We start from the raw sequence: 14,614 nt of genomic DNA, 5'->3' as shown, positions 1-14,614 counted from the left end.
TTTTATTTCAAAATATTGAGGGGGTATAAATGTTTTTGGTTACATGGATCACTTTTGTAATGCTTGAGTCACGGCTGTAAGTGTGCCCATCACCCAAATAATGTTCAAATGGTAGGTTTTTGCCCCTCCCCTCCTCTGCCATCTCCCATCTGCTTGATTTCCACTGAGTTTTACTTCCCTCTGTGCACATGTGTACTCACTGGTTAGTTCCAGTTTAATAATGAGTACATGTGGTGCTTGTTTTTTTCAGTCTTGAGATATTTCACTTAGGAGGCTTTCAACCTGAAGAATGAGTACTCCAAAAGGTATATTAATCAAAGTGGTCTTCAGGGCCTTCTAGCAACTGACCCTGCAGTTGAACTCTGAGGTGGACCTTTGAGGGAAAAGACGTCCCACAAAAGCTGAATTATTGGGTGAAGACATGTTGAAAAATACTCTCACTGGAGATGTTAAATGGAGGTTTTCTAAAAAACTTCCAGAAGCAGATGACCTTCAGAAATAGAATGCTATTTCGAGATCCCCAGAACAAGCAGACTTTACATGAAGTAAATAGCTCCTGCCCAAGACTGATGGGATGAGATTTCGCTAGATGCCTGACATTACTGATTCTCATACTCTCCTTTGCATGCTCTTGTTCTTCATCATTTTGCCATATTATTCCATTTCCTATCTAAAGGTTATACAATTCTGATAGACCCTGTTATGTCTCCCTTACTGTTAATGACAACTTGCTTGGGCAGGCTTTGCTTACACCTACTGTGATCTCTTCTGCCAACCTTTCTAAGATCTGTGATTATTGCAATTAAGTTTTGCTCCGATTTCCTACTTTACACCCTCCTCAAGTCAATTTCAGTATTTCCCCTTGAGTTAAATACTGCCAGTTCATACCAGGGTCATGGAAGAGACAGCTAAAATGCATCTTTAAAGCTTATGTTTAGCTCGACAACTCTGCCCTCAAATCCCAGACAGGTCATCTTATTCTGTAATGGCTTCTCTGTCCAAAATAATCTTTTTCCCAAGAACTATTTTTCCCCAAAGTAGACAGGCCTACTCGAAATGAAGCAAAAGTCAAATTGGGAGGCAATGAGGCAAAATGGAAAAGATTATGGATTATATATTTAGACAAGTATTTCTCAACCTTTTTTTATCACCTCCAAAAAAAGCTAAATTACTTTTAAATAAAGAAAATTAATTAATTAAATATGATTTAAACTAGATTTAAATTCTCCTAATAAGAGAAATTAAATAGTAAGGAGTAAGATTATGTTGGGTAGGATTGAACTTTGGAGAACCACAAACTATTGTTATATCTAAGTTTTTTTAACCACTCAAAGACCAATTTTTGCCCCTTTGGGGTCAACATCACCCTGTGACAGTACACAAATTCAGAGAGATCTCGATTGAAATACTAATTTCACCACTACTGTGTGATCTTAGGAAATTATTTAACTGTTCCAAGACTCAATGCTTCCATCTCTAAAATGGGAATATTAAGCAGTACTTCCCTATAGGACTTCTAAAAGATTTCAATGTAGTACTGCATGTAATCCTTTTAGCAGTGACTGAAACACAAGAAGTAACCAATAAATAGAGCTTCTGCTGCTACTGTTGTTATCATTTTTATTATTGGGGAAGCTGAGACAGGAAGAAATGGCTTAGGGAAGTAATTAAGTGAGAAGACAACACAAAAATATAGAAGAGCCTTCAACGTGAAGTGATGGAATACCTGAATCAAACCACCACTGAGTTCACGTTAAACTTGACGGCATCTCTGTGAAGAGGCTGCTGTGTGGCCAGATTGGCAAATCAGAAGCTGCACTGAAACAGAGTGTTCACAACGTTCAGACAGTGCATGAACCCTAAGGCTCTCTGTTGTCTCACTGCTGGAAAAGGGCAGGTAGCCGTGGCCTGACAGCTGCTGGTGCCCAGGACACAGCTACTACTTTCACATATAAACCAGGAAATGGCACCACGACACTACTGCGCTGCCACGGAGCGAGGAGAGAACAATTCTAGATCCTCTTGGCTATTATCCATAAAAAGTGGTAAGAGAGGTTCTTTTTAAACCTCCCTCTTCCTACATAGAGAGAAAATGAATTCTATCCAATTTTTTTAAAATGGAAAATTACTCACCAAAGGAAACATCACCAAAGTGCAGAGCAGGAACATTAAAATGGAAGGTAGGTCCAATGACACAGCCCCTGGAAGAAGAATACAAGGTGGGGGAGTCAGGAGAGGTTCCAGCGAATTCAGGGTAATAATCAGGAATTGGGGTGAAGGTGAGGGCGGTTACTAAAACCCATAACTTGATATTAAATCAACTATAGCATCTAGGATTTAAAGAAGCTATGAGATGATGGTCTATCACACAGTTCTTAAAATTCTTTTTTAAGACTCAAACTGGGTTTTAGTAAATGATGCTGTGGTTAACTTATTATCTTATTTCCTACCTAAAGAAAACAGGAAAGAAGCTCATAAAATTGCAGAAAGCAGTCATTTAATCAGTGTGGAAGTTGAACCACATTTGTTCAAAGGTACATGTAACTGAGGGAACTGTGGCTAAATAATAACATCTGGACTTAGATATGGTCACATTAATTCTAACAGAGATTCTGAATATTAGGACAGCCTATGCCAAGGTTGTACCATACATCAATGCAGTGGTCTGTTAAAATTATAATTTTAAAGACTACGAGAGAGAATGATCAAATTCTTGTGATATGTTAAGTGAAACAAGTTGAATACAAAATATATCTATGCTATGGTTCAAACTTTATAAAATTACATATGCAAAAACAGGAGAGAATAAAACTTCTCATGGGTAATTTTAAAAATCACATTAATTTTACAGTGTTGTTTATCCAACCACTTAAAATATTGTATCATGTAAAAATAAAGGAGTAAATAGAAACAGTAAAGTATAATACAGTGATCTTTCAAGGCATACTAGCAAAAATCATGTGGTATTGAGAAAAGAGTACCTGGCAATAAAAGAGTAAGAAACAAAATTCCAGTACCCACAACATTAATTTTATAGACATTTTTTGGGCTCCAAGGCTGAAGAAAGTATTTCCGATAAAGTAATAAGCGAAGTCAGTGTTAATTTGAGGGTCTGGGAATAGACAATACATTCCACATGCATTTTCACCCGTTATGACCAGACATTTATTTGTGACACCAGATTTTTACCAGGTTTTCAAAATTACTGTTAGTGGTTTGGAGTGTGAGGACATTTTTGGATACACAAAACACTGAGCTTTAAAGGCAGTGAAGATGGGAAGGGAATTTAGATGGATCTATTTCTCTTAGCAATTGGTGATTAGTTAGGGGATAGAGCCCCATAAACATTGTTTCCATAGTCAGGTTTTCCTTCCCTTTCAAAGAAACCAGGAATGAACATCCAAAATAAGAAAGCGGCATAAGAATTCAGGCAAATGGTAATGTCCAGAAGATAGAATGAAAGGCTTAACCTCCATAGAGCAACAAGAGTACTAACCAGTCCAAGTTCACTTGTGAGCGGGTTCCTGGGAGATTCCTAAATCCTGTTATTAACAGTGGAAAACCCAAGTACTCCTTAACCTATTCAGACTTTGCTAGCGACATGCACTACTACTTTGGGATCTTTAGGAGAAGAGATTAAAGATTTTAAAAATTCACCCAGGAAACAGCAGAACTATTATTCAATATTATAGGATCCTAGAAATTTTTTTAAAATGACAGCTTCATTGAGACATGATTCATATACCATACAATTCACCCATTTAAAGTGTACAAATCAATGGTTCTGAATTTCCAGTAGATATCATGAGATCAATAAATTTTCCTAGGATCCTTTGGGTCATGTGTGTCTGTCTCTTTTCTCTGTTATCCCCAGCCCCCAAGGGAGACTTCAGCTTGTAAATGGAGGGACGTTTTGCTGGCAGTCACCATAATAGGAGAGACTACCACCGTAATTAATAACCTGTTGCTGTGGGAATCTAAACAGAGTCAGAGCAATGTGTTTACAATGCTTGGAGGCAGTGTAGGTGAGGTCATTTAAAGAATTTCCTTAAGATAAAAACAAAAGATGAAGGTTTAGAGAAACTGTGATAACAGCCAAAGCTTAGCCAAGAAGATGACTTTATTCAAGTGTTACTATAATAACTTAGTTTCTCTAAATATCCTAAAATAGAGAGTAACTAGAAATGAGTTTAATGTTTAAATCCTTCTTTTATAAGGTTATAACTTACACAGAAACTAGATCCCCAAATGGTATATTATAATAAGTTACGCATATTTACTAGGGAAACATTGGTAGAGATCTAACACACCCCTTTATGCTGATGTGTTCCTATCAACAGACACTTATGGACATCCAAGATATGAACTAGTTATGAAGTGCAAGAAAGCAGTAGGTAACAACTTGAGTTAGATTCTACATTAGGTATAAATATGCCTTACCTAATGGTCAATTTCACAGGCTCCGGTGCCCCATTGACATTGACCAGGAACTCTTCTTCAAAGTGCCCCAGGATGGCAGAACTGAAGGAGATCTGGACAGCTTGGACTCCACTTGGTTCGATGATGCCCTCCTTGGGACTGAAAACAAAGCAGGCCCCCAAAGGCGAAGTTGGAGGTATCACACAGAAAAGGGCGTCGATGCTGCCTTTGTTGTACAGTATTGCCTACGTCAATAAAGGCAAGAAGGAAAAGGTCAATGGACCTCTGACCTATTTTCATATAACCATGTGGCTATACTATTTAGCACAACACTAGAGAAAGTTGCTGGAATTGGAATCAAAGGAAAACTCTCAGGGACAAATGAACAGTCTGATGTTCTGAATGTTTGAAGATAGGACTTGCAAGCCAGAGAGTACTTTTATGTTTTTAGTCTCCTCTTTAAAATGAACTTAGTCATATGTATTACACTTGTGCTATAATGACTAACCATAATCATATCTACTTTAAAATGCCTTTTTTTGGTACTCTCTGTAAAGTAACCAAGGGAAGGGAAGGTATTTCTCTTATACATAGGAAAAGGCTGAGGTTAAAGCAGCATACTGAAAAATAAAAAGCAAGTCAGAATAAAGTAGCAAGAACTGCCTAATCCTATGCTTATAATGTAGCTTAAAGAATGTAAATGAGACATCATTGTGGATTCCAGTCGACAATGATCCTCTTTGTTGTGCTATTAGATTTCATCCTATTGGGATATTTTCAACTCAAATTCTATTAGATGGATGATTGTTTCGAAATTCTTGTGCAAGCAATTGCTGTACTATAGAAAAGTTGTATTCCTATGTTAGTGTTCTGGAACCACATTATTGCCTGTATTTGGTTGCACACGAGGTTCTGTGTGTGTATGTGAAGAGCTTGTGCCTGACATTCTGAGACCTCCACAGCAGGCCTCAGTCTAACGCTTCTGCCCTAACCTCCTACAATTCCTGTATGGGAATCTGCACTTCAGCCATACTGTTCTGTTCCTGGCATCCAAAGACACCACCTCAATTCCTTGCCAATGCTGTCCTTACACCTAGAATGGTGAAGAGCATGTTCTCTTGATTTTTACAGAAACTTGCCTCAACCCACCCTTAAGGCTTTGGAAGACAAAGAGCACGGGAGAGCACGAGGAAACTTTCAGAAAGTTGGCAGGAAAATGTGAGGCATATCAGGAACCTGGAAGCTGAGGGAGGAGGATTCCCAGAAGAGGTTATATGTGGACAGAGGTTGGGAGAATAAGCTCTGAGAAAAGGTTACCAATTTTTAATTTTGAATTAGAAGTCATCCCTGACCTTGAAGGAGAGAGTTATTCCAATAGGGTAGGATTACAGAATCCAGAGGACAAATGTTTAGGGTGAGTAGGTGCAGAGGAAACAGTGGTGGCTATTTTAGATTTCTGTTTTGAGAAGATTCATGGTGAAAAGTGAGAAGGGAGTGGCTAAACTGCGGGAAGGTATTTTAGAGGAAACTGAGTATATTTGTATTAAATGAGATAATGCATACTCAGTGCCTGACCTAGAGGAAGCACTCACCGAACTGATGCCTGTTGTAAGAGAATAGGGTTCAGTAACCAAGGGAATGGGGTCTGGTTGGATGTACAGGAGGATGAGTTCATGGGCTCAGGTTGCTTCTTGAAAAGCAGAGAAGACATCAAGAGCATATGCAGGAGAGAGTCAGCAGCCTCTGCAGAAGAAGACAGCCACTTCCACCAAGAGAAGACGGCCAATGCACCAAAATGGATATATAAGTAATAGCTGCTTGCTATTTTATTCATCTTTTATGTTTCTTTCCCATCTCCCTCGTTCTAAACTCACTGGTAGTAAGAATCATGATTTTCCCTTCATTCCTTTTAAAGACACCATGTAGAAAAGTGATTATGGCTATTGACTCTGGAGCCAAGCTGCCTGGGTTCAAATCCCAGCTTTGCCATTGACTTACTAGCTGTGTAACCTTGGACTACCTAGCTTCTCTGTGCTCCAGTTTCTCCATCTGTAAAGCGTAAGTCCTACTAGCTTCTCGTATTGAGGTAAGATTAAATCTATTAATTTATGTAACTTTTAGAACAGTGGCTGGCAAATACTGCTTATAAATGATAGTCACTGTTATTTCTATCCCCAGCCCGAGCAGAAAGGGTTTAAAATTTACCTGTGCTTAAGAAGCAACTAACATATACCAGCAGTAACTCAAAGCAAATTGAAGACATTAAGCGGTAACTTGAAGGACCCTGTTCTTCTCTTTGAAAAGATGCATGGATTGCCTTTTGTTTTTTTGGTTAACAGGAATGTTTTATCCAGACTTTCTGTATTGTGACAGTTCCTGCGTTTTTAAGAATATGCATGTCATTCTTCTCCCCCTGACAAAGAAGCACCTATTTGTGAATACGGAATCCAGCCAATAATTTGGGACATAATTCTGAGGCCTTTTGATTCCTGGTAATACTCTTACCCTTGTGGTCCAACACTTTGGAGAGGAGAAAATTGATAATAGAACTTCACCTCTCATTTGTTTTCCTTCTTAATTACACTGGGGAATAGTGTATACTCTCGGGGTTACAGTTTATTCTTTATGTATCTGCTAAGCTCAGCAATGACTAAGGGCAATAGCTAGTTATTCAAATTTGTCTCATGTAGGTAATGTAATAAATTGAAACCTGCAATGAAGCATCAGCATTAAATACGCAGAGAGTGCAAAATCTTCCCATAAGAAGCACCTTACACGTCCTTCTCTGCCACTGCGCAGCTCCCAAAAGTGTCTGATCTGATGCATCACCTCATTGAACACTTACTTAGCTGGCTGTGGTTTGCTTTACTATTAAAATCAGGGAGACTGGGAAGTGGTGGCTCAAAGTACACTTCTGTCAAATTCACACTCAGGGAAATCCTATCCATTTTGCATCAGAACTAAAGGTCCTTTTCTATAAGAACTAAAGGTCCTACATCTATAAGTCTGTAAGAAGTTCACACTGGATCAATTACAGACATAATATCAATTTAATAAGAACTATTGTACTTTTTTTTCTCTCCCTAAGCACTCTTTCTCTCAAATGCAATCCAGGGTAATGCAGAATATAGCTGTGCCACTTGTCATCTGATGACAGTCATGAGACTGATTTCTCCATTTATATTATGTTCCTGTGTATATTCCATCTCATCACGACATTAACATCTCTCTTTACCTTTCACATCATCCCATTTAGGTCATAGTTACCCTAGTGAACGTGGGAATGCAGGACACTGTCCCCATGCCAGGTTAGGCTGGGCTAAGAGCTGGGTTGGCTGGAGGCTGGATTTGCCCATGGTGAAAGGGTGCGATGCTGAGGGCCTGAAAGACTGAGAGGCCAGCAAAGGCCTTCTCTTCCCAGAGCAGGAGAAAGGGCGCTGGCAACCCAGTCCTCACTAACCTTACAAGCTGTATGACCTTGCCAAGTTCCTCAACTCCTCTGGCGGTCAGGTTTGCTGCTCCCTGAGCCCACTTCCTCTTTGTTTTGGACTTTATGTAAGCAACAAAAAAAATCTCTATAGTATTTGATATATATGTTTCTGTGTTTGTTTATTACAGTATCTAGTGTTACCTTAACTAGTAAAACTTGTCTAAGCCTCCGCTTACTCAGCTATAAAATAGGAATAGTAATTGTACCTACTCTGTAGGGTTTTGCAAGGACTAAACGAACTGACGGATGGCAAAGCACTAGCGCTGTGCTCAAAGCACGTTAAGGACAGTGCTGTTGATGGTACTAACCACTGCATGACTCACAGTTCTCATTTGTAACATAGGTATAACAAAACCTACCCTGCACAATTTTCTAAGGATCAGAAATTACACACACACAAACACATAGACAGGCACACACAATAAAGCATGGAACCTGACACGTATTTGTCACTCATTAAATAGCTGCTTTTCTTACCTCTATAAATATACAACCATATACAATTTAGGAAGCTTTCCAAAACAAAGTTTCAATGGCCATAGCTGTGAAATAGTGCAAAAACAAACCCCAGATACAATTTAGTGATGAGGTGACACTGACATAACATTGATCCTGAAGAACCCATGAATACATCTTGTAAAATTTCATTTTCTATTTCATTGGAAAGACAAAGCAAGAAGGTCTTTGCCAGAAATCATGATGATTGGGTTTTGAAACATGGATTGGAAACTAGTGCATTCAGAGAAAATTCTAAGTGTGAAGACAGCCATTCTCATTAGGACATTCTAGAAAATGTAAAAGGTGCTTTATCCTCTGATGTGTAGGATTTTTTGTTGTTGGAGAACAAGCACTAAACAGATGGGGAGATGTATTTATGGTTTTCCCCTTTGCAATCTACAAAATGATGGGGATAAAATGAATTAAACTACAGTGTTGATGCTTTTTAGCTTTTTAGTGAAGTTAGAGAGAGCTGATGAAGATGGAAAAAGTTGCTCCTCCCAACTTGGCCAGGAGGGAAGAGAAAGAGTCAGAACATTTTGAAGTCTAAATAAGGATGAGTAATGGCAAATGGATGTGATTGCACAAATTTTCTGCCAAATAAAAACATAAAATAAAACAAACAAAAAAAAGCCAAGTACTGTTTGCGATCTCAACGGACAATTCTAGCACTTACCTCATAACAATGTACAGATCCAATAAAAACTTTCCCAATATCGAGCAATTCAAAGTTGAAGTGAATCTTAGGTCCCATTCCCTCCCCTTTGATTCGGAGGGGCAGACGGATCTCTCGGCCTATAAAAACAATTCAGATTTTATTACCCTAAATGGTGCTTTATTGCCCCAAATTACCCACAACTTGTCACTACCGTAAACAATCAAGATTATTAAACAACTCACTGCACTGCACTGAGGGACTGGCAATTTAATCAATGCTCAAGATTTACCCTATGTGGGAGCTGATCACAATCCTGCAAGACACAATCCTGAACATTGAAATCCCCAAAGATGAAAACCCCCAAAATATAATTCTGGAAAAAATAATTAAAAAAAAATCTTTAAAAGATATTTATTTACCTTTGGAAAAGGGGATTTGAGAAACATGAAAACACAAAAGAACACTTCTTAGGCTACTTTCCACAATAAAATAGGCAATAATAAAATACATATTTTTGCAAGCATCAACACTCAGGTAAGCTAATGACAGTCACTTGGGTCTAACAGTTATGAGCAGACAAACCACAGTCACAAAGAAATAGGGCAAAAAGGGAATGTGTAAACGTGCACCACCATGGTTGGTAACCACAGGCACCCAGCTTTGTAATTCCAGTCATCTGAAATACTGTGACCAACAGCCGATGTCTTTTGACACGATCAACCGTGACAGGTCACCACCACATGTGCAGTAATCCAAAGAGCTGAGATCTCGAGAAATCGTGTTTTTCACAAATGCAAATGTACAAAAAGGACACCTGTTCATTTACTGAGGAAGTTTCAACATTTTTCTGTACATGCACAATGCTTGCACACAAAGTCAACATTGTGATAATGTGCTTTTGTGGAGTCAAATTTCTGATGTCCAGGGAACAGAAGAAAAGTCTGTCCTAGCTCTGGGGGGCAGAGAGAGAGAGAGTGAGATAGAGAGCGAGCCAGAGAGCGCATCTTGTGTTCTGTATTTGTTCTCCCTAGGCCTCTGGCCGGTTGGATGGTGCCCACCACATTGAGGGCAGACCTTCCCCCACTTAGTCCACTCAGACTCACACACTAATCTCCTCTCGGAACACCCTCACAGACACACCAAAAATAACATCTCACGAGGTTCCTAGGTATTCCTTAATCCAGTCAAGTTGACACCTAAATTTAAGTCCACAAGTCCACCCCTAGTCAACTTAGCACCCTTATGCATCTCCTTAATCCAGACTGCAACATTAAGGATTTTAATCTTTCAGGATTTGATTTTTATAATTTTAGACTTTATGGATTTAGACTTCAGGGATTTTGATCTTTCAGGATCTCAACATTTGGGATTATGACATTCAGGATTGTGTCTTTTGGAATTATGATCCAAACACATTTTATCTTTAGGAAATAGGAATACTGCTTGTTTTTTACCTTTAGGGAACAGAATATGTTGGAATTTAGACTTACATTTTAGCAGGAAAAAAAATTGAAAATTTTAACCCAATTCTTACTATTCTGAAGTTTCTTACAAAGAAAAGTAATTTCTCTAAATCAGAGAAGGGTGACCACTGATTGTTGCTTCTCACAAAATGAGAGCCACCATGGGGCTCGAAGGGACATTGTTCACATTGATCTTCCCTAAATTTAGGAAGATCCAGAGTATTAGGGATCTGAGTTTAGGGGTCTTACCTGACCCTTATTTTGCAGAGTTTCTTTTATACAGAGGTAATGAAATGCATTTAACAATACCCATTATAACACAACCACAACAGACCCAGGGGCAAGACAGAGCATATAACCTTTGAAGTACTGACTAATTTTGTTCCCCTTTCTAAAATAAAATATTTTTGTTTGATAATACCTGATTGTTATAAAAATTAAAGAGAAGGTGAAAATTCTCTCATAATTCCACCATCCAAAGATAACCACTGCAAACATTTTGGTGCCTATCCCTCCATATTTAATTATACCAAAATACTGTTAATGTAAGTGAGAGCATATACCACATCACTTTGTAAACTGCTTTTTTTCACTTAACAATATGCTTGGAACATTTTAACATTTCATTACCTACAGATCTACCTTCTCCTTCTTAATGGTTGCATGGTCAACTGCAGGGAGGTAAATATTTTTAAACCTCTTACTGGACATTTAAGTGGTTTCCAACTTTCCACTACAACAATTTACGGTGTAATTATTATCCTCAGTTATGTATCTGTGAATAATTTTCCTACATTTTATTCAAGCACTTTGAAGATATATCATTCTACTGTTTCTGTTGAGAAGACAGCTCATAGTGTTATTGCTCCTTTGAGATAGTATGTCTTGTCTTCTGAATTTTTTTATAAATCCATATTGATTGATTTTTGTCTTTGGTTTTCAGCAGTTTTATTACGATGTTCCCAGCTGTGGTTGCATTTATCCTTTTTGGGGGTTCATAGGACTTCTTGAATATGTGAATAAATATCTTTCATCAATTTTTGAAAATTTTTCAGTCATTATTTTTTCAAATACTGTTTCTGGTCTACTTTTCACTTCTCTCTTTAAAAAAAATATATGTATATACACATACACACACATACATACACACACTCATATATGTATATATATTTGTGTGTATATATCCTTTTTGCCAAATTCCATTAGACTCTTATGTTCTTTTTCTGTATTTTATCTCTACATGCTTCAGTATTTTCAGATATTTCTTTTGATTTCTCTGATTCTCAGTTCACACAATCTATCTCTGGCTATACCTAACAAGCTGTTAAATTCATCCACTGAGTTCTTAATTTGTTAATATAACTTTTCAGTTCTAGATTTTCCATTAGAATTTTTATAGTTTCCAGGCCTCTGCTTAATTTAGTCTGTTAAAAACATTTAAAAAAATCTATGTCTGATAATTCTATTTTCTGGTTCACTATGAATTTGCTTCTATTATTTATCTTGGTTTTCTATCAGATTGTCTTATCTCCTTACATGTCTGCTTACTTTTTGACTGAGTGCTGATTAGTATATATAAAAATTATAGAGATGATTTGAAGCCCTAAGAAGATATCTTTCTCCAGCTTCTGGCTGGTAACTAGTAGCATTAGCAATCCCAGGTAATCCAATATAACTATTCTCAACTAAGATTTTGTAAAAGAATTAAGCCCTGCAACAAATCATTTGAGTGATTAGTTTCTCAATTCTCTCAAGAAGGGTATGTAGCTAGTACCATCCCAGATATAAAAGAAAGAAGTTAATTTCTCATAAACAATAGGTGCCTTAGAACATTAGAGATTATCTTCTGGAACCTCAGTGGAGTATTGTCTCAATCAAATCATTATCTGAAAAATGATTCAAAGCTGAGCTTCAGTCTTTATGAGGGCTGGTCCATTTTCAGTCCCTGCTCCCACCCAAAAGTCTGGGGGATTACTGGGATCCTTCCTTCTTGGACATCCCAGGAACTTCTATGTTTTCTTCCCTAACTCTACCTAAGTTTTCAGCCTCTCTGCAGTTTCTACCAAAAAGGCAGCATCTTTAAGGATAAAGTGGTCCCCAAAGTCTGATGGTCTTGGTTTCCTTCTTCTCCTGGATCTTGGGTCCATAATTCTTCACTGTCCTAGTAACTCTCTTTTGCCTTCACCACAGATTTTTAAAAATATTTCACCTCATTTATCTAGTTGTTCTTAGTGAGAGAGTTAATCAAAATTACTTGGCCTATCATCACTAGATTTCCAAAACAAAGGGATGCACATTTGACATTTTGATAGCTATAGGTATATTGCCCTCCAGAATGGTTGTACTAATTGCACACAAACATCAACAGTATTTAAGTGTTCCTGTCTCTCCACATCTTCCCCAGCAGTGGGGATGTCACTACTTTTGAAAATTTTTGCTAGTTTGATGGTTTTCCTTAAATTTCAAGTTCTTTAAAGAAAAAGGATATATTTGCTCTGTATGTAACATTTTGAACATTCAAAATACTTTCGATGCTCTGTTAGATGGAATTTTCAGAATTACAGCAAACACACTTGGAACAACCAAGTGATATTTCTACTTTATTATCATCATTATAATGCCTTGTGACATTTTATGTTTCACTGTCTTCTGTCGCTATTTAGCTCTTTTCTCTTTAATGCTTTCTCCCCATGAATGTCCTTTTAAAGACAGGAATACTTGTCCTTTTGTTCCCTCTAGTTCTTGGCAAGGTAGTGGTCATTAGTTAGGCAAGTATTACTTTGATTATAAAGAGCAACCCTTGGGACAGCTGATTTATCCAAAGAGTCCCTCTATTCCCCGGAAAAGAAGTTCCTCTAAAGATTAGGTGTTATCGATGACAGTACTCTATAACATAAGTGAAACTTTCAGAGGGCCCAAACCTCGTCATCCTATTCTATTATTTTGGAGTTCTAATCTATTGGCAATAATGTGTACTCTTTGGTCAAGAGAAAAGTATTTTGATTGAGATCCAACTTTTGGAATGGCAAAGAAAGAGAACTGCAAATATACCATGGAATAAACTGCAGGACTATTTATAACTGTCAGGCCTAAAACTTTCTCCATCTGTTACCTTGACTGCCTTCCTTAAAAAAATGGAGACGTGTTGTAATAAAGCAGGGAGCCAATGTTCCTTTGGTAATTATTAATCACTTCAAAGGAATCTGTCTTATTTGTAACTGGCCACTTCCCTCACTCAGGATAGAATGTGAGTACAAGTAATATCCAGTGTTGCATTTCTAAGAGTTAGTCTAAATTTTAGAGTCATGTTATAAATGTTACTTTTCCATAAGATTTTCTAAGCAGATATTTTTCTTATCTTGGCAAAAGGCAGCAAGAGAGACAAGCATGAAGGATCTTAGTAAGCTCTAAGGACAGAATCCTACTGGAAGAGAAAAATATTAAAATGTTTTTTGAAATAAAGCAGTTTCTCATCTATGATTACAGTCTCCTGCTTTCATATATGAGAAGCAGAGAGAGAGAGATGGGCTACAGAACCCCTTAATGACCTTGAAATCCCTGAATGCAACAAACTTCATTGCCTTCATTACATACCAGAAAATGCAAACAATGGGCTTTCAAAATCTTGCTATCTGCTATGGTCTGAATGTTTGTTTCCTCCCCCTCAAATTCATATTCCCAAATCCTAATTCCCAAGATGATGATATTAAGAAGTAGGGCCTTTGGGTGGAGCCCCTGTAAATGGGATTAGGTAGCGCTAGTATGAAAGAGGCCCCAGTTAGCATGTTTGCCTCTTCCACCATGTGGAGACACAACAAGAAGGCACCATCTATGAAGAATGGAGCCTCTCCAGACACTAGATCTACTGTTACTGCCTTGATCTTGGACTCTCCAGCCTCCAGAACTGTGAGGAATGAATTTCTGTTGTTTATAAATTACCTAGTCTATGGTATTTTGTTATAGCAGCCCAAACAGACTAAGATACAATCTAAGATATCCTAGATGCTCAATATCATATCTGAGTTCCATTCCTATGCAGTAAGACAAAAAAAGGGGGGTGGGGAGAGTATGAATTGGCAGAACAAA

General features: G+C 37.8%; 1 protein-coding gene across 1 annotated transcript in view; it reads right to left on the bottom strand.

The window, feature by feature from the left end:
• HYDIN (HYDIN, axonemal central pair apparatus protein) overlaps nucleotides 1-14,614 on the bottom strand; it is a 299,281-nt gene that overhangs the window by 202,045 nt on the left and 82,622 nt on the right. Inside the window, exons 8-10 of the mRNA XM_012641507.1 lie at nucleotides 9,084-9,202; nucleotides 4,441-4,664; nucleotides 2,134-2,201 (exon numbers count right to left, since the gene is read on the bottom strand). Coding sequence (XP_012496961.1) covers nucleotides 2,134-2,201; nucleotides 4,441-4,664; nucleotides 9,084-9,202 — 411 coding nt within the window. The remainder of the gene's footprint in view (nucleotides 1-2,133; nucleotides 2,202-4,440; nucleotides 4,665-9,083; nucleotides 9,203-14,614) is intronic.

This window comes from Propithecus coquereli, unplaced genomic scaffold (assembly GCF_000956105.1).
Source record: "Propithecus coquereli isolate 6110/MARCELLA unplaced genomic scaffold, Pcoq_1.0 Scaffold165, whole genome shotgun sequence".
In the NCBI taxonomy this organism is placed as follows: Eukaryota; Metazoa; Chordata; class Mammalia; order Primates; family Indriidae; genus Propithecus; species Propithecus coquereli.
Note: the sequence above shows the minus strand (reverse complement) of the source record. Positions and strands in the feature narration are given on the sequence as shown.